General features: G+C 44.3%; 2 protein-coding genes across 7 annotated transcripts in view; one reads left to right on the top strand and one right to left on the bottom strand.

The window, feature by feature from the left end:
- Positions 1 to 14318, bottom strand: part of MALT1 (MALT1 paracaspase) — a 74374-nt gene extending 60056 nt beyond the window's left edge. Inside the window, exons 1-3 of one of the 4 annotated variants that reach the window (XM_090037867.1) lie at positions 14091 to 14318; positions 12000 to 12166; positions 1007 to 1128 (exon numbers count right to left, since the gene is read on the bottom strand). In XM_090037867.1, the coding sequence (XP_089893993.1) occupies positions 1007 to 1128; positions 12000 to 12166; positions 14091 to 14251 (450 nt within the window). In that variant the 5' untranslated portion in view covers positions 14252 to 14318. Of the gene's footprint in view, positions 1 to 1006; positions 1129 to 6523; positions 6697 to 11999; positions 12167 to 14090 lie in introns of those variants that run through there. The other 3 variants (XM_090037865.1, XM_090037868.1, XM_090037869.1) reach the window with 3 other exon arrangements.
- Positions 14319 to 23265: 8947 nt separating this feature from the next.
- The window catches only part of ALPK2 (alpha kinase 2), a 96995-nt gene continuing 94464 nt past the window's right edge, over positions 23266 to 25796 (top strand). For 2 of the 3 annotated variants that reach the window (XM_090037864.1, XM_090037862.1), the window contains exon 1: positions 23338 to 23399. The gene's annotated coding sequence lies outside the window, so the exon portion shown is untranslated. Of the gene's footprint in view, positions 23400 to 25796 lie in introns of all 3 variants that reach the window. The other variant, XM_090037863.1, reaches the window with a different exon arrangement.

The following is a 25796-nucleotide window of genomic DNA, read 5'->3' as shown; positions in this document are numbered from 1 at the left end:
TGTACAGGAAACTGTTAGAATTAATTCTGAGTGGCAGGAAAAGGCTACACATGAAAATAATTTATATTTTTTGGATCCACAACCGAGAGGAGATTTAGAAATAATACATGGGTTGATCAAATAGAGATTACTACATTCAGTTTAGAAACATGGAGACAAATTAATTCAATGCATCCCCCCAAGGACTAACAACGATCTAAAATGACTTTTTAATATGGCCTTTTATACCACTGTTAAACCATATATGGGTGTATTAAAAACCAAAACCAAACAAAACAGAAATATGCCCCAGGATAACTAAGGATAGAAGGGCAAAATTATTTTCCTGGGGAATGCCACTCAGAGTCCACTGGAATACATTCTTATCTGCTTTCAGTCTAGGATAGGGGTAAGAAAACTTACAGCTGCTGGCCAAAAGGACCCACCCCTGTGGCAACATGGGGACAAGTACCTGCAGCCAGACACACATCTGCAAGCCAAAATCCATGGTTCTGCATACCACAAGTTGCCAGCCCCTCACCTAGGTCATTGCTGATATTTGTGACACAGCTGTGCCAATGTAATAATTACAGTTATAGCAAACTGTAGCTGGTCCTAGTGCCACAGCAACGGGCACATTCTGACCTTTGCTTCCATGCAAAATGGAATTACTCTAATTCTTAATAAAAAATATCCTCAGGCGCTCGTGGCTGACACCATTCTCGCAGGATGAGAGTCCTCATATTTTATGGCCACATAAAATGAATTACCCCCCGACAACTGAACTACTTTGATGAGACATAAGAGAACTTTAATATAACTTCTTTTCTATTATTTCTATGACTAGATTAAAGAGTAGGACATTTAAGATTACCAATATGGAAACTTCTAGAACAAATAAAAGAGTCTTAAGCATATCTTCAAGCCATTGGAAAACAGAAGGTGAACTCCACTGCTTTAATGTTACAAATACTGATATGCTGCCGGCCGACTTATTTCTTCTACCCACTTTTTGGCACTTCTTTACCTCTTTTTCCTGTTTGAACCACTGATAATGCACAAATGGGTGCCCAGTTGCCCAACAGCACAGCTTAACTATCTGGCCAGATAATACTGCCATAGGGTCTGGTTGTACAACAATCTTTATACCTAAAGGAAAAAAAAAAAAAAGAAAGGTTACCACTCACCATAGAAAAATCAATTTGTGTTAAACTATCTTTTTTTGTTTGTTTGTTTGTTTGTTTTTACACTCATGTATCTCACTATAGTTTTGCAGTGAACAGACTGCCCTCCACAATCGTTCAAATACTTTATTTTCCATAGAGCTATTATCGTCAGGTATAAATGGTATGTTGTGAGGATTAAATAAGGGTTCTGGATATCAAATATCATAAAGTTACCCTATTTGTTACCCACAAGTTTAACAGAATCTTGAAGTGAAGACTCTCTTGCCAAGGGCAGGACTTTCTTAGTGTACAAAAAGTTAAAGTCCTAGTTTATTATTTAAATGTTACGATCAACTTGGGTGCTTTGGGTGAAACAACATACACCCCTGTAAGTTCAACTTACTCCTTTATTTCTCCCTGCTCTCTATTTACACAGCACATTTTAAGAGGCATCAGAAGACTCCTTTTGGAAAGAAGTCAATGGTAAGAGACTGCTCTTGGTTTCTGGATTGTTTTTATACTGATGCTGTTTCTTCTTCCAACAGAAAACAGATAGGCAGGTAATAAGGCAAAGAGGAAAATGCCACTTGTGTCTCAGTGTTGTAAACTGGATGTACAAAACCCCTTCCAGGTCCCCAGCTGTCGTCTTTTGGCTATCACTTTCTTTTGCCAACTTGTGCAAGGCAGTTTCACTCTGGGTAGAGACTGCTAAGAAACAGTTATGTGAGCTTGCCACACAAGTCACAATAAAATATTTAAGAGTAAACTTTACGAGTAAACTCCCCACCAGGATGAGAGGTATCCTGAAGTGCCCCAAGATCATTGGAAGGGTGCAGCGGAAAGTGTGAGGAGATAAGCAAAGTGAGAGATAATCAGATAAAGGAAGGCTCAGGCTTCAGGTATGAGGAAATAGGCAGTTAAGGACAGGCTTAGGCTCTCCCTGGCTAGCTGCTCCCCTACCCCCACTTGTCTGCCCCCTCCACAAGGAAATAAGAGCTGTAATAAAAAAAAAAAGTTTTAAAATGAGACGCTCCATAAAGTTATGGAGAGGTGCTTTGAGTCTGACAAGGATTTCGCTGACAGAAGTGACACTTGTCGCACAGTCAGCCTTCTGAAAGCAATCTATAGCCATGCCATGACACATGCACATGGCTGCAGAGCACTTTAAAAGAGGCAGATCTCGTAATGAATTAACCCTCATCTAACGAACAATCAGCTGAAGGTGCTCCAAAGTGGAGCACCTTAAGGGACTTGGCTTCCCTCGGGTCAGCCCTTGGTGCTGTCTGCAGGAAGGGGAGGGGGAGAAGGGAGGGGGAGATGCAGGCTGGGGTTCGCCCAATTCACACTGGGAGGGGAGTGGATTGGAGGCCCCCCATCTCACTGTCGACACTGGATTTTAGGAACCCAGCCCCTATACCTTTGTTGCAGGCGAGCACAACCCTCAGACTGCCCACAATACCTGCCAGCTGACAACAGACACATTTATTGATACAGAGTAATAACAAAAAAGTAACAATACAAACAGCCAAACAATTCTATATCTACCAATCTGAGGGCTGTCATCAGAGTCAAAGTACATCTGGTCAGGATGCACGCTCCACTCTGAGGCTCTTTCTTAAGTGTCAGATGTCAGTATGTCATGTCAGCAGTCTAGAGGTGGGATGCCAAGGCCCACAGCCAGGTGGGAGTGCCTAGGCCCACTCCAGTAGGGTGAACGAGACGGGCTGCTGGTATGCCCTCCGTCCATGGTGGCCTTGGGGACCCTTCCCAAAGGATGGGGATAGGGATGGGGACCCCTCTCAGGGAACAAAATGGGGAGGAACAGGGAGGGATGGGACAAAGGGAGGGACCAGGAGGAAGAGGAGGGACGGGTAGGACTCTTTGTTAATCTCAAGTCTCTACTTTTGTATTTTCCTTCACCCTTGATGACTCCTGATGACTGTTCAGTTGTGACCCACTCGTGGCTATTTGTGGTTGGTTGTCTCTCTGTGGTCACATGTCCATGTAGCCTTCCAGGCCTTCTCCTAATTTGGTCTGTTCCCCCAAAACTGGGACTTAGACCCCCCTGATCTGAGGCCTTGTTGCTGGTGTCATTTATCTTGTGTTATGGGACAGTATGGTACATACTTAGTTGGTTCCCAGGCTATGTTTCCTTGTTGCGTTAGACAACCTATCTGCTTCGAAGGCTGTGATCTCGTGTTATGCCATGCCCCTCAAAATTCTCAGGTTGTGTGTCCACCCGTTGGTCTCGTGTGCTAGACAACCCATCTGCTTTCAGGACCATGAGAAGCTGTGTGTGCATCTCCAAGCTCTTTAGAAATCTATTTAACCCCTATTGCCCATCTTGACCCCTCATAATGCACATATCTATACCTATAAGCCGATTCCCAAAAAACAGGCCTTTAAATACCGTTTCTAAGCCAACACTTGCCACATCCCTCCCCTAGCACCTTCCTCTTCCAGCTCTAGTCAGGCAACCACCGTGCCTGCAGCTCCCTCTCTCTCCCTCTTCCTGCAGATAGCATGGGAATTCGGGTGGGGGAGAGGGGGCGGCGAGGCTAGAGGAGAGATGATGCAGGCAGGCTCCTCTACTGGACTGGCTTCAAAGTGAAGCTCATTTCCACCTCTCTTCCCCTACTGACCCAACAACAAATTCTACTGGGTTTGGGGGAGGAGGGTCTTTCTAACTCATAGCACTTTATGTGAAGTGCCAAGAGCTACAGTGGGGACCTACATGTCTATCAGTATCCCCAGAGTTTAAAAAATTGTTGAGAACCACTGCTCTAGACCTTACAGGAAAGCCAGGCATGCTCACTTTGCATGTGCCAACTCAAAGATGGATGCAGCATAGTTGTTTTGAAGAGCCAGTGGGTGCACAAAAATAAGCACCATCATGGATGCGCTAATTAATAGGGCTATCAATCACCTTTAATGTGTGTGATTAATGCAACAACCAATTAACGCATTAATATTTTTTAATGAATTAATCACACATTTTGGGCTCCGCTGCAATCACCGCCACCGCTGGGCCACCCTGAGGGGCAGCAGTGACAGTGCAGAGAAGCCTCAGGGCAGACCCAGGCATGGGCTCCAGGCTACTATAGCAGGAAGGCAGAGGGGTAGGGGGTAACACACACAGACACACACTCTCTCTAGAGGGGCACCAATATATTGGTGCCAGATTGGGATGCCAAATGCACACAGCCACATTATGCATGTGGCCAGGAATGTAGTATAGAGCAATGGCCAGTAGGTAAGTCTGTGGAAAGGAAGGGGAAGTGATGAGGAAAGAGGGACTGGGGGGGGCAGACTGAGGCCCCCACATTGATGGAGGGAGTGAGGCAGGGGTGAACGGGACCTTGGGGCTGGGGCAGATCATGGGACAGAGCTGCAGAAGGCTTATCCAGGGGTGCGGAGGGGGGAAGGGGAGTAATCCTATTGTGGGGTGAACAATGATTTCATAGACATTAGGGCTGGAAGGGACCTCGGGAGATCATCGAGTCCAGCCCCCTGCCCAAAGGGCAGGAAGTCAGCTGGGGTCATAGGATCCCAGCAAGATAAGCATCCATATACTCATGTCCTGTCCCTGCCCCTCACTCCCATGCCACAGCCCTCCCAGCCCTGCTGCTTCCACTCACTCCCAATCCATAGTACCCCACATCCTGCCAGGGCATATAGGGGTCTCCCTACCCTGAGCTCCAGACCCCACTGTGGGGACTGCCCCCTTCCCCAGGCTCCAAATCCCACACACCCCCACCCCCACAGACCTTCACAAATCCTCCCCACACCCACACAAATTCCCCCCCCCCACATCCACTCCCTAATCATACAAAGTACATGCATAATTTTAAGTTTTTCTGTGCATAATTTTGATTTTTTTAGCTGTGCAATTAAAAATCACGATTAACTGTGACTAATTTTTGTAATCGTGCAAATAATCGTGATCAAATTTCTTAATTGTCTACTTATTAGGATGGTTGTTCTCATGCTCACATTATACAAGTTATAGAACTTCGGTTCTATTTTCAGGTTGGCTTAAAAAGCTGCGTTTCTGTGACCTTTTCTGAAAGAAGAAATGCAGAAGTCTTATTAAAGAGTGATTTTTACTCTGAAGACTGACAAAAACTGCTATTTTACAATTTCTGTGTTTGTCTGCTCATAATGACTCCTACACGCTTGGGTTACGCGTTAAAATAGGACCTTCCCTCAATCATTTCTGCAGTCAACTTTGAAATTGTTCAAACTCAGCTGATGGGGAACTACCTCTTTGCTGCTTCAAAAATATGACTTACTGAGGTGACTGGGAGGGCTGGACTGCATCTTATCACTGTCCGCAAGTTCCTCCCCAGCCAGATGGGGCAATGGTTCAACTGCCAGGGCAGACATGGGAGAGAGTCTTTTGGGATGTTTCATTTACTTCTATTGATTTTACAACTGGACAAGACAGAATGGAGAATGACCGACCCTGGAAGACTGCAGAGGAAAATACTATTTGGATTTTTGTTACCCTAAGAAGAGAAAGGGGTTTGGTTTAGCTGTGAAAGGAAACTGAAGCAGCAGTCCTACCTACCTGAAGAGGACAGACAAACCTGGACCCTATAAATCAAGGAGGCTCTTTTCTCCTTGGGTATTACCACCAGGTATTACCAACAGTAAGAAACATGCCATCAAAATCCTGCCCTCAATTGCTACTATGCTAGTTGTTATCTTCATTATACAGCACCCTCATTTTCAAAGAAACTTGTGAACAATGTTCATTATTAACTTAATTATTCATTAAAACTAGTTATCCAAACTGTTTGAGAGCTCACGATTTGGCCAGAGCTGCTGTTTGCTAAAACTCAAGCTAGAACATCCCTCAGTGATGCTCCCCCACAACCACTCTGCAGTCCGGATCCTGGCTACCACCACTAAAGAGTAACTGCTAGTCCTCTACTACCTTCCCACCTTTCCCTACTCATGTGCTTAGTAAAGGCAGACAAGTTTTTCTATAACACACCAGAAAAAGAGTTAATATAACTTGATTCACTGGAGCTCTGCGAACCAGAAGTGAGACATGAGCAAGTATGGCCCTGAACTGGACGCAGCAATCCAAGTGCTACTCACAAGCTGGCTCCTCTCACTCAAACTGGGAAAAAAAGATTTAAATCAAGCATAAATGATAGTAGTTAGCGCTACAGTGAAGACACCCCTGCCTGAGATGATTGGCAGGACTGGCTGAGGACAGCATACCAGCATCATCTAGATGAGGTAGCTGTTAACGCGATTGACTTTTAACAATCCTCAAGGCTGCGTCTAACAGCCATTCTTGTTCCTTAGCTCCTCTGTCACAACGTCTAAAGAGAGAAAGAAAAGAATCCTCTTCTTCATTTACTTACCAGCTATCAAAAAGCATCAGGATCAATCACATATTTTTTGTTGCTTCCTAGCTCCAATACCAGAAGTGCACTCTCGATATGGTGCATTTCAAACAGAATCTCTTAGAAATGACAACTGGGCCCTGCTCCACTGTTTCTTGTGCAAAAGAAATAGGAGAACAAACAAGAGGCTGAGACCATACCGCTAGGAAACCCCAGGCAATGTGGTAAGCTACTGATTTATGATTCTTACCTACGTGCACATTCCTAAGAAACCTAAGTTTATTCAGAGTTCATGTCTACTCATGACCAAACATCTCATGGCCTTGCAGCAGTAATCCTGAGAAATAAATGCAGCAAAGCATTTACATGCCTACTTTTGTCTAGTAAGTACAGGCAAAATCATCCCAAATGATTAATTTGTTCCTAATATAACTGTTTTAGTTTATAGAAGTAAGGGCCTGCTCAATTTGCAATTCAGCAAAAAACGCAAAAAAACGTGATTTCCACAAAAATCAATTTAAAAAATAAAAACTTAATAAAAATAAAATGCTTGTGCCCCAGTGGGAACCAGAGGACGGCTTCACAGCCTGCCCGGGGATGGGGGGAGCATAAATTTGGAGGACAGGACCACTAATCAATATTTCTAAACTTTTCATACAACTCTACATAACATTTACTTTGTTGTATATCCTTTATGAGCACATCCAGGAAATATCCATGGAATTTACTATTTATATCACGACCAACCTGCAAAAATTGTTTCGTTTCTCTGTGATTTAAGCAGACCCCTGAGTATAAGCAAATCACAATTTATTGTCTGTTCCCACAATCACAGAAGTGATATTCCTTCTCCTTTAAAAAATAAACCACCCATTTTGTTCTCTACTCACTACTTCACAGTGTCCTTCGCTCAGTCCAGAGGTTAAGCAGAAAAGATTTGCAGGTATAAATACACTCTTCAAGTGTGAAAGTAGCTTATACCATCCAAAAAGTGCATTTGGTAAGAAGACATTTACCAGTTTGATAAGCAAAATTATTAATACTAAAAGGCACTTTTGTGCCACTACAATTGCACTTGCATTAAGGTGTCTTACCAGCACAGAAAAGTTTCAGGAATCTACACTATTACTAGAAAGCAGTGTCCACTGACAATTTCTGGCATAGACCAAACTTTGGTGTGTTCATTCAGCACCCCAATTTCCTTTAAACTCTTATGGAAACTCAATTATCTCCTTACACACTTCACCTTACCTTTCTTTTGGATACAGTAAGTAGTTCTGCTTTAAAGTAGATATGTTCATAGAATCATAGAAGTCGGGTCGAAGGGACCTGGTAGATCTTCAAGTCCGACCCCCTGCCTGGGCAGGAGAAAAACTGGACTCAAATGAGTCCAGCCAGGTAGGCATCAAGCCTCTTCTTAAAGATCCCCAGGGTAGGAGCCAGCACCACCTCCCTTGGAAGTTGGTTCCAGCTCCTAGCTGCCCTAACTCTGAACTAGTTCTTGTGGATGTCTAATCTACTCTCCAATAATTTGTGTCCATTATTCCTTGTTATGCCGGGGGCACTAGGGGAAACAGTGTCTCCCCCAAACCCTTCTGGTCCCCTCTAGTGAGTTTATAGACAGTCACCAGGTCCCCCCTCAGCCTTCTCTTGTGAAGGCTGAACAGGTTCAGGTCCTGCAGTCTTTCATTGTAGGGTCTACCCTGTTGTCCCCAGATCATGCAGGTGGCCCGCCTCTGGACCCTTTCAATGTTGTCCACATCCCTCCTGAAATGGGGCGCACAGAACTGGACACAGTACTCCAGCTGTGGCCTGACCAGTGTTTCAGAAGGGGAGGATCGCCTCCCTGGCTCTACTTGAGATGCACCTGTGGATGCAAGACAAGGTCCGGTTAGCCCTGCCAACCGTGACCTCGCATTGTCGGCCCATGTTCATCTTGGAGTCAATAATGACTCCAAGATCCTTTTCTGCCTCCGTGCTCTCAAGAAGGGAGTTTCCCATTCTATAAGTGTGCTGCCGGTTTCTACTGCCTAAGTGCAGCACCCTGCACTTGTCAGTATTGAAACGCATCCTGTTTATGTTAGCCCACTCCTGTAACCTATCCAGATGTTGCTGCAATCTTTCCCTCCCTACTAGCGTGCTCACCTCACCCCAAATTTTGGCATCATCAGTGAATTTAAACAGGGTGCTTTTCACCCCGTCGCCCAAATCGCTGATGAAGAAATTGAACAGCGCAGGCACAAGGACCGAAAATTGAATCAGCTGTTAGATAAAAGTGCCACAAAGGCCCCGTTGAAGTGCCTGATCTATACAGATGTTGGGTGAGCCAGGTCCAACTAACGTGATGCCTCTTCTGGGCATGTGCTGGGCTCAGGGAGGGGGCACACTGAGTTAAGAGTAAAGGGCCATTTTGTTTTGGTTTTTTTTCACATATGTAAGCAGCCAGTAAGTCTACTATGTCACAATTATTCCATTGCAGCCCATTTAAGCAGCAGCGCAGGGTAACTAAATTAGATTCGTTTTTATTTAGATAGCATTATTATTCTTTGTGCAAGTGTTTCTCTTATGTTTAAGGACTTGAGATATTAAGGCAACACACAACTGATCAATTTACATAAGAAAACAGAACTGGGCCCAGTATTTTTCAAAAGCATTATAGAAAACCCATTGCACCTTACAAGTTAGAAGGTAAAAGTTCACCTCTGATTTTCCCCACTATTGCTATTATATTATTTTTCCCAGTGGCTAAGTAGCTAATTCTATGATTTTGTACCTGATAACCATAAAATATGGTTGGGTTCAATAGACTCAGTTTAAGCCCCCATTAGTTCTATAGCACCTAGGAATACAAATGGAGTCCCAGTAAGTAGCCCATTGTTACCTGCGGTACAAGATCTACAATACAATGAAGATCATGAGTTCTCTGGGGCAAGATTATCTGCAGGTCGCACAGAAAACAACAGGCATAACATATGTACTGGGCAGAGATATACTAGTAAAATGAGGTAACAAAAGAATATAGTTTATCAGGAAAGCAGAAGTCCTGGTTGGACATGAGTGGTTTGCTGACATCAGAGAAGGTTCCAAAGATGAATTTAAAACAGGAAACGGTGGCAAAGCTTTATAAATGGTGACACTGAGAATTTCCCATGCATCACAAGAATAGAGGTGCCAGAGTCCATTTAATTTAATTTAATGAGGATTAAACCATGTCATGTGTACAAGTGCCCCAGTAGACCAACAGGCAGTCTAAATTGCTGTGATGGGTAGAGGGTTCTTGCTAGATTACAAAATGATGAAATACTGGACAGTGCTAATAGCAGCCATCAGAGGAATCTCAGAACCCAAAACAATCACAGACCTCAGTGAAACCAACAGCTCTTCTTCATTTTCAAGATGGAAGGAACAGTCAAGTCCCTTTACATGGTAAAGACAGCTGTGCTCAAAGCAGTAGTCTCTCAGCTGCCACCCAGCAAACCACCAGTGTGTCACTAAGTCAGAAAAACCACCAGGATCACAAAGATTCTTCACAAACGCTGAATTCAGTTTCACATGTGCGAGGACAACGCCCTCCAACCGTCCTCAGCTTAACCCAGGGGTTGGTAGCCTATGGCCCATGGGATGCAGTTCACAAAGTCATTTAATCCCTGGACATAAGGGCTTCAGCAGCAGTTGTTCACCACTTGTTGCCACAGGGAAAAGCATCAGCAGCCTCTTTTGGTCCAAACTGTGTCAAAATCAATCCAGCACATAGCCTTAAAAGGTTGCTGACTGCTGGCGTAAGCCTGTTTCACTGCTGATTTAAATGCATAATTGAGCGAATAACTGGTAAAAGCTAGGGCAGGGCAGGGCTGCACCTTAGAGGAAATGGACAACTCCTAGCGTCTCACAAGGTAGCTGTTCCCCAGGAAAACTCATGCCTCTCAGAACCAGTTAGTCTCAGGTGCCACCCTGCTCAATTTCAGACTAACATGACTAATCAACTACCTATTTTTAGTCACTTATTTGAAAACATCACTGGCCATCTACATGCAACTCAGGGTCTAACTGCAGACTTCACCTGAGTCCAGACACCTCACTTAGCTAAGCAGGGCATGGGCAGCCACACTGCTAAGGTATTCCCAGGTCATATCCACTTAGGCATGTTCACACTGGTACTGCCCTAACATGGGGTAGACACTAAGATTGCTAGAAGGCTGCCCCTTTGTTCTTAGCATTGCACCAACTTGTGCTGCTCTACTAACCGTTTTACAGCAAAATTTTGGCCAACTTGTCTGCTTTTCCATGGGTCTACGTGAAAAGACCCTCAGCCTAAAAACTCAGTTGACACAAGTAATTCTGCATGCTTCTCATGTTTTTCAACAGTTACTGTTCCAGCTGTTGCCAAAGCATGGATACAGCACAGAATCACAACCTGTTCCAGCCACCTGCATTAAAGCAACATCCATTTCTGTACCTGAAAGCAGGCAGAAGGCATGACACATTTCAGTAGTAGCTTCTCACCCTGAGAAGGCAAAGGTATGCCTCAATGAGGAGGTCATGCCAGCAGCATAGACAGAAAACCAGATTAAATACCACTTAGTAAGTGGTAAGTGACTGAGCACAGGCAGATGAAACATTTATGGCAGTGTAATCAGTGTTACACAAGCGTGAAAAAAAATTACAACAGACAGATGACAAGCTCCTAAAACAGAAGAGCCATCCAACCCAGTGAGTGTTTACCTAAGAATCAATGTAAATATCACCACGTTGGGTTTCATCTACCCAAGTGCCTTACAGGATAGCCATTTACCACAAGCCAGCAGGCCTGTGCTTGCTCCCCCGTACAGGGCCAAGGCACAGCTACAGCCACCTACTCTGTAAACTATTCCAAAACAGCTGCCCCCCTGGTCATTCCCATTTCCAGTGTAATTTATGATCAGCATTCAGAGCTAATGAAATTACATCAGGGTATATATTCTTCTCTGTCCTTGCTTTTGCAGTACTCAAAAAGGGAGGCCTGGGTTCAAAACTCATATGCACCCCAGGAAAAACAATGTGCACAGGGGCAGGAAGTTACAACCTAGGCTGGATCTCCTTGATATAAGATGTGAAGAAACCAGGTTCCCAAAGCTGTGTGGCTCTAACTGCAGTAGTAAAAGCCAACTTTTAAGAGAAATAAGTAACCAAATTGCCCATCTCTGCTCTCAAAGGACACGCACACTTCACAACAGATTTTTTCCAACCCCGTTTTGCTTCCTCTGTTCCAAGCAAGTTAATCACTCTGGATATTCTATTTAAAAAAATAACTTCAAAAGACACTTAATGAATGAAACACACTGATTATGGAAGCTGATTTGATTTCCAAAGCAGAAATGTTTGCAACGTTTAACTAGAAACTCGCCTGTAGTTTTTGCTATGTTTAGCGAGAAATTCTTCTACTCCCCAAGGAACACACACATCTCAAGATGATTTCCAGCAAAGGCAAGTGATGCATTAAAAAACCAGAACTGACCTGGGGGATTAAGGCACTGGAGAGCCTCTGTGTGTTCCAGGGCCTGCAAGAATTCCACCAGCTCCAGCACAGTGCAGCCCCTTTCACCCATTAGTCTCAGAAGACTCCAGCTCGGGCTTCCTTCTGGCTCCAGGACTTTGAGAGAGCATTGTTCCAAATCCAGAGAACTGCAAGCATGAAAAAGAAACCAATTATGTAAAGGGTCTTCTCAATGTACATTTCTAATCCTCTTTAAGAACTGGATTATAACCCATTGGGAAATCCTTTATGTCTTCTGGAAGCATGCTGAACAGGGGTGTTAAACTCATTTAGACCCCAGGGCTCCTTTCAAGGTGAATCATAGAAAAGTAGGACTGGAAGGGACCTCCAGATGTCACCTAGTTCACACTCTGCATGAAGCAAGATCATCCCCATCCAAGCCATTTTATACAAATTCATTCTCTATTAGCAAAACTACAGTCAGCCCTGACCCAACTATGAGACATAACACCCTAACCTACCCACAGGGAAAGCAGGAAGTCCATGGACTCATCTCTAGTGACTGGACGAGCAATAGAAGCATTGTGCAAGCAGGACTGTGTCAGTTCAGGAAGGTACGGGGATTAATTTAGCTGTCGCTCACTCCACCACCACTGACGTGAGTCCCCAACAGACCTCCACATCCTGAAATTCAGCAGTGGGCCCTATGCGCCTGGATTCCCAGGAGCCCTGCAGGCCAGATGATATGGCTCTGCAGACCAGATTCAAGATGCCAGCCATCTCTCTGATGCCCCCAATTTATCTCAATCCCAATCCCAATCAGATTCCAAAGCAGTTGTAATCTGTGTATAAGTCACATACTGTGGCTTAAATGAAACCGCTTGAAGTAGAAGGTGAAAACTAAATGAATCAGTTAACACAGCACAACAAGGGATCCGTGTATCTTTTCTACCCAAATACATAAGGTAGGCTCCTAAACATGTAGGCAGGACTTCACTTTTCAGTCTCACCCGAAAAGCTGGTCACAGGCTACCTTTCCACTTACGGCACACCTACTTCAGAAACAAGTAAAGAATGAGTCACCCACTCAGGATTTCACCTATGGTTCCAGGAAGACTTTGCATTTCTGTGCTGATGGTAAGATCTTTAAGATATTCAATAGTTTAAGAGTAAATTCAGGCAAGGTTTGCCACTTGCCAATACACAACTCCGTCCTACTGTAAATCTGTAGTGCCGGATGTAAAGAGACTCATACATTTAACCTTCATTTTTAGGCCCTCAGAGCTCTCTCTAATCAGAGAAGACTGTAACAACAATTTTCAAAACACAAAGAACTAGAGGAGGAACATATTGATGGAAAGATTATATCAAGTCACATGTCACCACAAGAAAGTTTCACTGAAAGTTCTTTTACCCAAGAACAATTCATTTCCATTAACTGGTAAGGTGCTTTCTTCAGTACAACCACACTACTGTGGCTGGAGACTTGAGAACAATAATTATAGTTCAAAGCTGTGGCTCTTTAACATATGTGCACATGCTTCAAATAAGGAAACATGTTCACTCTACTTCGTGCTGACCCTGGTGTAATACATCCTGTTTTGGACCGCACCACCAGACAAGATATAAAGAAACTAGCTGGAGGAGAGTAACAAGAAGGACACAGCAGGCTCCATGGGGGGAGGCTGGAGGAACTGGGGTGGAGGCTAGAAAAGGGCAGAGGTGGGAGGCATGATAGCAACCATCCCCCCATGACTGGAGTGTGAGGAGCGAGGACAACCTTCCCCCACGCCCCCCTGAGTCCCCTTTCGGGCCGGCAATGACCCAACAGGTAAAGGATCAGCTGCTCTCCACACCTGCTACCAGAAAGGAGGGGAAGAAACGGACTGAATCGGCAGCAAGGAGGAGTTAGGTCAGATGTTATGAAAACAACCTGTGAGGAGGCAGCCCTGGAAAGGGGCCACGGCTGGAAGGCTGCCAGCCCCCAGCCCCCGGAGGGTTTCTAAGCGCAAGCCACACAACCCTCCCTGGGGGCCGGAAGCACCTGGGGCTCGCTGGCCCACGAGAAAAGAGGACGAGGCGAGGTGGCCCCTCGCTCCGCCCGCGCCTCACCTGAGCCGGACCCTGCCGTGGGTCCCCGCCCGCTGCGCCAGGTCCCTCCAGCCCTTGCCCGGCGCGGCGCGGTCCAGCAGGGCGCTGAGCCGCCGCAGCAGCGGCTCCCCGAGGCGGCCGAGGGGCAGGGACCCCGCCGGGGCGCCCGGCGGCAGCGACATCGCGGCGCACCCGGCCGGAGCCCTGGGACTCCTGTGACGTCACGGGCGAGGGGCGGGGCCCGACCCGGAAGGAACGTGGGGGGTTGCCCAAGGTGGCCCCGAGGTGTGTCCGCTCGTCCCCGCCCCGCCGTGTCCCAGCCGCCGGGGGAGCCCTGGCAGGCGGCTCCTAGGGCCTAGAGCAGTGGTCTCCGAAGTGGGGGGCGGAAAGAAAATATTAGATCTTCTATGTATATGTATTTTGTATCTAAAAAAATAAGAAATTAAGCTTTACTAATATTTAATATACGGATTGACACTGGCGCCCTCACTTGGTCCGTATGTCAGACGGTCACGTTCACGTATGGTGCGCGAGGTACCCTGAGGGAAAAGTGGGAGTTGCACAACCGAGGGGTTGACAGTGGCGCCCCCAGTAAACATAGCTATACTGGGGGTGCATGCTCAAAAATTTTTAACTGATAGGGCTGCACGACCAGAAACGTTTGGAGCCCACTGGCCTAGAGCACTGGGACTCGACCGGGGGCTCCTGCGCTGCCTTGCGATCCTTTCAAGGGTGTTCAGCCTGTTAGCAGGGGGAGGTGGGCAAATTTGATTCACTAGAGAAACCCAGAGAGATTTCAGTGCCAAAAACATTCTGCTTTTTCTTAGTGCTTTGCAGCAGAATGGCACCATTACAGCGGTTCCCCATCTGTGGTACCAGTGGTCCGCGTTAACAGCTTTATTATAATTACTTTATATGACAAACATTTGCTGGTGGTACTTCAGACTGAACTGAAAAAATTGCTGGTGGTACTTAAAGTTGTAGCCTTTTAAATCGGTGGTGAGTTTGAGAACTGCTGCTCTGTTACTTTTCTGTAGTGGATGAAGAGCTGGCATCTTCTGAGAGCTGTCTCCAGTCTAGCCTTGACTGGCCCAGACTGGTATTTAGGGGAGGAAGAGCTATAAAACCCCAGCCAGGCTCCAGAGCTGTAAAATTCCCCTAGGTTACCAACAAGGAGCAGCACCTACATGGAGATGAAGCATACAGACAGGCACAGAGGCCAGGATTTTTGTGGGTGATATGTTTTACTGGACCAACTGCATGGTTGGGATAGACAAGCTTTCAAATGCAGGAGACCTGAAGAAGAATGCACTGCATTCAAAAAGAAATGCAAAACTCTAGAACTGCAGCTTCGCTCCAAAACTACTACAGACATGCAAATATATTTGAAAGGCTTTTGCTGTTAGGCAGATCAGAAGTTTAATCTGTCAAGGAACTGTTAATAATTAATAAAATTAAAAGAAATTGATGACTCATGGGGCTTGTGGTATCCCCACAGTAAAACAAGAAAGGGAGTTTAGAAGCATATATGGAAGTGAAACAACAACAGCCACTCTTGCTTTGCATAAGCCTGGAGCAAATAATAGCAATTCTTGTGCATTTTGTGATGATAGAGATATCTAAAATGTGGGACAAGAATTTGGCCTGTAAAAAAGAAGAGAAAGGCAGAGTCATCTCGGGTACATATAAACGAGGGAAAATTAACTTTATGGTTTAGACCTGTGGTTCTCAACCTTTCTTGTATCAAGTCCCATTTGTAAATATTGATGGTCAGTCCTGACATAGAAAACAACTGCCTGGCCCTGCCAGTGTCCATCACTCCCAACTCAAAGCCCCCCCCTTCCTCCAGCCCTCACTCCTGACCCACTGCTCCCAGGCTCCAGCTCCCCAGTGTGTGGGAAGGGGTGGGGGGGTGCATATTTCTCCTCAGATTTGTGCACCCACAGTAGACACAAGGCTATAGCCTGGCCGGACTGGCACTGGCAGGAGCTGCCCTGGTGGGACTCGATGTGGGAGAACAGAGTGGGATTGTGAAACTCATTGAAGCCTCCTCTGCCACCCGGACTCCTGCAACAGCTATGCCACAAGCAATGCAAGGTGTAATGGATGACACACACTCACGCACACACACACACACACACACACTCACACCCCTCTCCTCCCACCACCACCCAATCTCAGTCCAGGCCTCTGCTTTACCCAGCTGCCAGCCCCCGACCACCGCTCCTGCAGCTTCCCTCAGGCCACCCATGCTGCCCACCACCCCACTTCTCCTCCGGGGTGGCTCCGGGGTGGCCCGAGGAGAGCCACAGTGGCAGTGGCCAGATCATGATGGTGAGATAGAGCCAGGATCCGGCGCCCAAGCGGCTGGCAGTGAGAGGAGGTGAGGGCAGTGCATCCCCCAAGTCTGTTAGTCCATATGCTGCTGGCAGCATGGCTGGCATGGGGGGCCCAGCAGTGGTGGCAGCAATAATGAGTCTCGCTACCCCACTCTGCTTCACTGTCCCACGCTAGGTCCTGTCCACTGGGCCAGAGGTGTCTCTGCCTGTGCCAGTCCAGCAAGGCTGCAGCCCCATGCCTGCTGTGGGTGTACAAATCTGGGGGAGAGGGGGGAGCATGTGCCCCCCCATGCCTCTCCAATGTGTGACCTCTGCTCCCCCTGTCTCCCCGGTGTGCCATCTATGTCCCATCCCCTGCCCCCTAGACTTACCTGTGGGAGGCTGCAGGAGCTGCTGTCTATGCTGCCTGGCTCCCATGTGCATGTCTGTGCACACATATGCACATAATGCCCGTCTGATCACCCTCCTTTCACTCCCCCCAGCTCAAAGCAGTCCCTTGCAGGCTGGAACTCTGCCAGCCTGCAAGGGGAAACACGGTTGCCCATGTTTTTCTCCTTCAAAAGAGAATCCATTTTTAAAGCTTGTTTGTGACTCTTTCATATATTCTTCCAATCCACTTTTATGTTGTGACCCACAGGTTGAGAAACTCTGGCTTAGACCACTAGTAAGCATTTATACCTCTGGCCCCTACTGTTAGGAGAAATGACAACCTCTGTTCTCTATCCTGTGAGTGACTCGGTCAGTGGGGCATGATTCTATGACACTAATTGTAATCTCAACCTACTCTTCAATGGCTTCGAGAGGCTTTGCCTGTGAATCCCATTAGAGGGTGATATTTTTGTGCCAAGTTGTGTCTGAGTGACCTCTCTTCCTTTCCTCTTCAGTTGTTCCCTGAAGAATTGTGTTTGCTAGGGCTGTTATTCTGGTCATGTGGCCAAAGCAGTCCTGTCTTCCTACTGTTGCAACTAGGAGCTGAAATAATTCAATTATTGAGTTGCTGCTTCTCTAATAGAGTTCTAAGTCCATAGATATGCTATATGGTATCTACAGAACTCTCTGGAGACAACAGAATTCAAAACCTTGGATTTATTATCCTGTTGCTGCTGTAAGAATCCATGTTTTCAATCCTTTTGAGAACTCAGTCATTCTAAGAAGTTCTGTCTTAGATGCATTTCATGTTTTTGTCTCTCCAGCTTCCTTTCAGTTTTGTTAGTTATGTTACAGTCATAACAGCAATTCTGCTTTCCATTTTCTATCTTTTGTTATAGAAGTTCTGAGGTACTTGAATATATCCACTGGTTTGATTTTCTTACCTTTGGTGTAAATTTCTGATTGGATATAGAATTTCCCACAAACATTAAGATACTTGCATTTGTGCTAACTTTCATGCAGGATTATTTAGGCTTCCTGTTGGCTTTACTAGTTGCAGTTCTGTTCTTATCAAATAAATATCATTTTCAAAATCAAAGTTACAGATCTTCTTCCGACTGCTAGCTGTCCCTTTCAAATTCTTTGATGACTTCTGACACAATACATTCTGGGCAAAGAGTTGAACAAACATAGCAATAAGCAAAATCCCTGTCTGATTCCAACTGTTTCATGGAATCAGTCACTTGGTGTGCTAATCTGCAATGACTGGATTATTGCAGTGGGCTGTCACTATTCATTTGCTAATGTTTTGCTTCTTACCCATAATACACCTTGCCATGGATGGACTCCATGCTTCTTGGAGTCTGTGGTGTTCTACGTATGTTTCACTCTGTGCTCTTAAGGAGATGATCTTTCCTGTTGTTCAGCTCTGAAGCATGCTCGTTGTTCTCCAGGTAAGATTTCTACTTGAAACCTAGCTTGTTTGGAAGGATGCATGGTAATACTTGGCATCTATGTTTGTAGTATATTTTTTCACATTTGAAGGTTCCCTGGGGAACATGGAATGATTTCCATAGGTGGCCCACTGGTCACCTCTCTGACTGCCTGATCACACTGCATATATTGTAACAATTTGTAACAATTTTACAACAATGACACCTTTCCCATTTTTCGCACTTCAGCAGATATACTGTCTATTCATCCTGATTTACCGTTTTAAGATTTCAGACTTCTTTGGCTTTTCTGAATATAGACAAATCCTCTTCTCTGCATTATTCACTTGCTAGACTGTTGCAGATGTTAGGATCAATATGTAGATTGTGTCTGTAAAGGTCCTCGCTGTGCTCCTGCCGTCTGTGTGCAACTACTTTTGCCTCTGTCTGAAGATGCCTATTTTTGACTTTAGTCACAGATGCTTTTTCCTGTTTCATAGTCTATTTGTTTATTATACCATGTATCCTGTTAATGTTGTTTTTAATCAGTTGTATTCAGTGTTTTGACTGTTTGTTTATTCAGTTTTTGCTCTGCAAAATTTTTGTATGATATTGCTAGTTGACCTCTAATTCTCCGTTTCCTTTCTTCAACAGTAGCATTTAGGTTTTAGTTCCCTTCTCTAATATCATAGATCTAGAGGATACCCTATGGCTGCCTTGTCTTCTCCAGTCGTCTTAGAACTTGCACAATTTTGTTTAGCTATTATGCGAAGCCACCTGTTTTTTCCTTGAACTCTTCCACCATTGAGGGAGGCAGCTCTTATCCTAATTTGTCTAAAAACTCTGCTCAGGTCAGACCGGGGTAGCCAATTATTTCAGGCAGAGGGCTGCTTACTGAGTTTTGGCAAGCCATCGAGGGCCACATGACAGGCAGCCAGGGGCAGATAAATATTAATTTTCTAAATTTTTTAGGGGCCCCACAGGCTGGAGAGAATGGCCTGTTGGACTGCATCTGGCCAGCGGGCCACATCTTGCCCACCCCTGGGTCAGACCATCCTGTAGTTTGCCCAGATCATGCTTTTAACCTGGGATTTCTTGCTGGGGTTTCCTTTTGAGTTCAATCATTATTGGCAACATGGCAAGATCATAGATTTCATAGACATCAGAGCTGGAAGGGACCTCGGGAGATCATCGAGTCCAGCCCCCAAAGGGCAGGAAGTCAGCTGGGGTCATAGGATCCCAGCAAGATAAGCATCCAATTTACTCCTGAAGGTGTTCAATGTAGGCGCTTGAACCACCCCCGATAGCAGGCTGTTCCAGACCTTGGGGGCTCGGACAGTAAAGAAATTCTTCCTTATGTCCAGCCTGAAACGGTCTTGCAGGAGTTTGTAACCGTTCGACCTTGTCATCCCTTGGGGCGCTCTGGTGAACAAACGTTCCCCCAGATCCTGGTGGTCACCCCTGATAAACTTATAGGTGGCCATCAGATCACCCCGAGCCTGCGCTTTTCCAGGCTAAAGAGTCCCATGGCTCTCAGCCTGTCATCGTAAGATCTGTTTTCCTGACCTCTGATCATGCGCATGGCTCTCCTCTGGACTCTGTCAAGCTTCTCCACATCCTTTTTGAATTGTGGAGCCCAAAACTGGACGCAGTACTCCAGCTGCGGCCTCACTAAGGCCGAGTACAAGGGGAGAATGACGTCCCGGGATTTGCTTGAGAAGCATCTATGGATGCACGCCAGCAATTTGGTTGCTTTACTAGCCACAGCATCGCATTGCAGGTTCATGTTCATCTTGTGGTCAATGATGACCCCCAAGTCTCTTTCTTCTGTAGTGCTATCCAACGTAGCACTGCCGAGCCTATAAGGGTGCTGCAGGTTTTTCCTCCCAAGGTGGAGAACCTTGCATTTATCGGTGTTAAACACCATGAGGTTCTCGTCTGCCCATTTGCTGAGCTTGTCCAGGTCAGCCTGGATCACCCGCCTATCTTCTAGCGTGGATGCTTTACCCCAAAGTTTGGTGTCATCGGCGAACTTGGCCAGTCCACTCCTGACTCCAATGTCCACATCGTTAATGAAGATGTTGAACAGTACGGGTCCAAGGACAGAGCCTTGAGGGACCCCACTGTTTCACAGGGCACCATGATGAGTGACTGCCATCAATCACAACCCTCTGGGTCCGACCTCGAAGCCAATTTCCCAGCCAGCGGATCGTGGTGGAGCCAAGGCCACAACTGGCCAGTTTGGCCAAGAGGTGATCATGGGATACCAGATCAAAAGCTTTTTTGAAGTCAAGATATATGACATCAATCTCTTCTCCCTTGTCCAGGTGATAGGTCACCTGGTCATAGAAGGAAATGAGATTGGTCAAACAAGACCTACCCACAACAAACCCATGCTGACTATCCGTTAGGATGTTAGCCTGGGCCAGTCCCTCAAGGATGGCCTCCTTAATAAACTTTTCTAAGATCACTCATGTCAGCTCCTGTGAAAATGTGCACCTTATGTGTTTTGATACTGGACTGAAAGCACTTCAGTGTTGGAGTAGAGTCCATTTAGTTACTGTATTCTCCCCTGGGGGGTTATCACATTGTTTTGGTTGGTTTATTACCTCTAAAATACTGGTAAGGATGAGTTTTTTGGACGTGGCAAACTCTGCAAGTCAGAAGCAGAGATGTGCCCCAAGGCAGAATCGCCGGGTGTACCTCTGCATGTGGGAAAACCTGGGGTTTCCTCATTTGCAGATATGCCACAAGTCAGAATCCCTGGGCAAGCCTCTGCAAATAGAGACATAGGGCAAACACTCCTAAGACTTCAGGAACCCAATCCTGAACACCCCAGTAGTTCCTATTCAGGAGGAATCAGGGCCCTAAAGCCCCAGGAGAACCTGCCCAGGGGTGCTAGGAATGCGGGCAGCTGCAGGTTGTCCATGGGCTCCCATGATAAAGTAGAATCATAGAAAATTAGGGTTGAAAGGGACTTCTGGAAGTCATCTAGTCCAATTCCCTGCTCAAAACAGGACCATCCCCAACTAGATCATTCCAGCCAAAGTTTTGTCTAGCTAGGTCTTGAAAACCTCCAAGGATGGAGAGTCCACCACCTCTCCGGGTAACCTGTTGCAGTGTTTTACTACCCTCCTAATGAGAAAATTCTTCCTAATATCTATCCTAAACTTCCCTTGCTTCAACTTGACAGAACAAGGAGCAATACTCTCATCTGCCACCACTAAGAACAGTCCAGCTCCATCCTCTTTCAAACTTTCCTTCTGGTAGTTGAAAGCTGCTATTAAATCCCCTCTCAGTCTTCTCTTCTCCAAACTAAATAAGCTCAGTTTCCTCAGTCTTTCCTCATAAGTCATGTGCCCTAGCCCTCTCACCATTATTGGTGCCCTCCACTGTACTTTCTCCAATTTGTCCACATCCTTTCTGTAGTGGGGGGCCCAAAACTGAATACAGTATTCCAGCTGTGGCCTCACCAGTAATGAATTGAGGGGATTAATCACTTCCTTTGACATGCTGGCAACACACCTACTAATGCAGCCCAGGATGCCTTAAGCCTCTTGGCAAACTGTTGGCTCATATTCAGCTTATTGTCCACTGTAACCCCCAAGTACTTTTCTGCAGAGCTGCTTCCCAGCCAGTAAGCCCCCAGTCTGTATTAATGCATGGGATTTTCCATTCTAAGTGCAGGATCCTGAACTTTCATAGATTGTAAGGGGCTGGAAGGGACCTCACAAGACCATCAGGTCCAGCCCCCCTGCACTAGGCAGGAAAGACACCTGGGGGTCAGGTGACCCCAGCAAGGTGACTGTCTAGTCTCCTCTTGATCTTGTGGTCACTAGTCAACATCTACCATAAAAAAGCAGCACAAATTTATGCCATTTATGTCACAGCCACAAATTGTGGGCATTTGTGGAGCAACAATGGGCATGGATGTCCATTTGCTTGGTCTTTGTGCTGCCATAACAATTTTTATGTTGGCACAAAGGTGACACCTGTCCCCAGCCTCTGTAATTAACAGGTACTTACATATCAATGACACACCTTAGGGGAGTAGGATCACAACAGAGCATTTAAGTAGCCAGAGTGGATCCCTTCCCATGCTCAGAAGGGAGAGGTGAATTGCACAGGAGTAGAAGGATCTAAAATCTATACATGGGCCAAAATGCCATTTATGCAGCTAAAGTTAGCTCTCTAACTCTGTTAAAGGAGGAGCTGGATTTGAGCCTACGTGTAGAACATACTGAAACAGTACTAATTAAGCAGCTACATATCTCTGACTGAGTTAAAGCTCACTGTAATCAGAGATGCAACTGTAGTCTCAGCGGAAAAGTCAAGAATAAAATGGACACAGAAATTAACCGGTCAAGCCCTTGTGCCCCTTTTGGCTAGGAGGAGCACCATCAAACACAACCAGCCTCTTTGCAAGTACAGCTATCTGTCTATGTGGAACTCTTTCCAAAAATTGAGATCAGATTCACAAAATGATGGATTTGTTAATCGTTTCCCTTGAAGAAAATGCAGTGTTAAACATCGCTTATTACAACTCACTAGATACATTTAGATTCTTACCTGTAAGGGAGAACTATAAGGATTCTCAGTTTTATACGAACACGCACATGTGATCCATCCACTGGTCATAACGGAAACCAGAGTTTTTGCATTTACTGTTTCCATTTTGTCTGCCCCATTTGCCTAGTTTGCTCATTGATATCACATCAAAATCCCTATAGGTTCTTTATGGATCAGTGCCTTTGTTCAGCAAAACATTTCTATTGAGCTATATTCTAGGACCTCCACACATACTTTGCAAAGCATTTAAGCATGTTTAAAGGGCTTTAATAGCAATCCAGTGCCTTAGTATGAAAATCTAAGTGCAACCCTAGTTCCCTCTGAGCTCCATGGGAAAATTCCTATGGATTTTTATGTGGGTAAAATCTGGCTTCTTATCACAAAAACATACCAACAGTGTCTTACCATGGGTTTCCTGGGAAGAGGCATCAGCTGCTTGTAATGAAATAGTCTCTCTTAAAAGGCATGCAGTAGTATGATCAGGCCTGAGACATGACATTGAAACTTTCAACTAGCATTGGAGCACTGGGAATCACACTCTATTTGTCAGTCTGCCTGGTAGCATAAGCTCATGCCACCTGCCTGGTCCTGCTCTAAAAAACCTTAAAGAACGCTCAAGTGTAAGTACCCACCTTTAAGACCCTGGGTTATTTCCACTTTTAGGTTACCTTAGCTGCTTGTTTCTTTTCTGTGAGAACAGGGTGCATGGGCATAAAAGAGAAAACAGATGGTGAAATGGAGCTTGCTTTTTTCTTTACATTAGTATTTATACTGTGGTACATATTCCTACATACAAGAATGTATAGGTACTGTTTGTTATTTGCTTGTGTTGATATTTAATTATTTTTGTTTGGCTTGCTACATTGCTACACTTTGCATTTATTGGACTATTTTGGGCCAGCTGCTGAAATCTTAACTCAAGTAGCACTTCTATTGGTGTCACTGGGATAAAGAAACTTTACAAATTTCATGAAAGGACAAATTTCCTGCCCCATGATGTGAAGAGCTATGAGATACCCTTTTTCTAAATAAATATTGTATTTTTTGTTCATAGCCTTATTCCTACTTATTACATCATAATTCCAAGAAAATAATATAGTCCTTTTGTTAGCATATAAATATCTATAAAATTATACTCAAGAAATTGCACGTTTACAGTGTCAGATACTATTACTTGACAAAGATATAAAAATAGATTAAGACAGTATCAGCATTAAGTGCTGCTGCTGTTATGCCTTACTTCAGTTACTTTACATGAGCTCTTTAATTAAAGGTATGCATGGCCAATCATTTATTCTTGTTGGGGTCAAACAATTAATCTGAGTCCTAGTGATTTCTTTGTACAAGTATTTTGCTTAATGTATGTACAGCATAAGGGTCTGTTGAAAATGATTTATCTGTCTAAAACATTAATTAAACTATAGGAATAATAATCTATTGGAAACACAATTATATACATATAGAATTACAAAATGGAGGATAAAAATGTTAGTGACAGCATAAAGCCATTTAAAAGCAGATGTCTGGAATGCATTTTATTGACCTGGTAGCCTGTTAATACTGTATAGTTTTATTAAGCATCCTCAAAATAAACTGCCGTAGATTTTTAGTTCGGTCATAGTCCCCTTAAATGTTTATGATATTATTAGTTTATTATTTGTATAAATAATATTATAAATTTATTATTTGTATTACTTCAGTGCCTAGAGACTAGGACCAATTACACTAGGCATGGAATAAAGTAAAAACAAAAGGATTGTAAACATTTCCAGATAAGAATGATCTACACTAAGAACACGTTATATTGGACAGTTCACTAAACAAAACGCCAAATTATCTATGCTTTAATAAAAATATTTTTTGTAAAGTATTCTATTGGTGTCTGGCACAATCAGTTTTTTAATGCTCCTGCATTCTGAAGACAAAAATTGTTCCTTTACAATTGAGGGATTGGAAATGATCTGATAAAAAGATTATTTCACTGGAAAATGCCAATTCATTGAAAGCTAAATGTGACAGAAATGTATTGATTTTGGTTAAATTTGCTTCAAAAGAAAAAATAAAAAGAACCCAATTCAGGAAGTTCAAAAATATTTCCTAGAGCACTTTCTGAAATGGAAAGTTTGAATTTTCCATTTTTATGTTATTTTGCGCTTGCTATTTTATTCCATATAACTCCATTAGTTCATTTATTCCACGTAAAACAGTAAATGAATGTTCAAAAATGTAAATTGGAATAAAATATTTATATTTTATCTCAATGAAATGTTTCAGTTGACTATAACATTTTTCCCTGGGCAGTTTCAAATATCTGTTTTTGTCCCATTTCAGCATAAGAAAAGTTTTGAAAATGTAGAATTTGTCACAAAGTGAGAAATCAGATTTCTGCTCAGCTCTTTTGTTCAGAACTGTGTAGAAGGGAAAGAATAATACAATGCTTGTATTCCAAGAACCTGTCTGCTAGCACTTGGCAAAATGCCTGTAGACAAGTTGGTGACAAGAAATCTTTGATGGAGGAAAGTTTATATTTAATATGCAAATGTGGATCATTGTGCTGGCCACCTGCTGTTTGCAAGGATATTAGAACATAGTTTCCAAAAGAATTCCTAGAAAAAAAAAATGCAACAACAGCCTTAAAGCATCTTTTTCTTATTTTTTTTTTTAAAAAAAGCAATATTGCAAGTCATGTAATTTGGTTATTTTTGGAATTTTTTTTTAACCTAAAATGATTGTTAGTATTCCTGTTGATGTATATGCTTTAAATCTATTCCAGTTGTCTGTTATACATGGTAGACATACATACAACTAGGAAAAAAAATATTTTCTGTAACTATGTTTATTTTCCATCTGTTACTCCCACAGCTTTGCAGACTGATTTTACTACCTGTGGAACTAGACTAAAGGGTACAAGCAGGATAAAATGCCTGCCCTCAATGAACTAACTGATATACAGTGAGATACCTAATGAAATACAGGTACTCCTCACTTAACATCATCCAGGTTAATGTTGTTTCATT

This window comes from Crocodylus siamensis, chromosome 3, assembly GCF_052110815.1.
Source record: "Crocodylus siamensis isolate JL-2025a chromosome 3, ASM5211081v1, whole genome shotgun sequence".
NCBI lineage: Eukaryota > Metazoa > Chordata > Crocodylia > Crocodylidae > Crocodylus > Crocodylus siamensis.
This window is presented reverse-complemented; position numbering and strand designations above follow the sequence as displayed.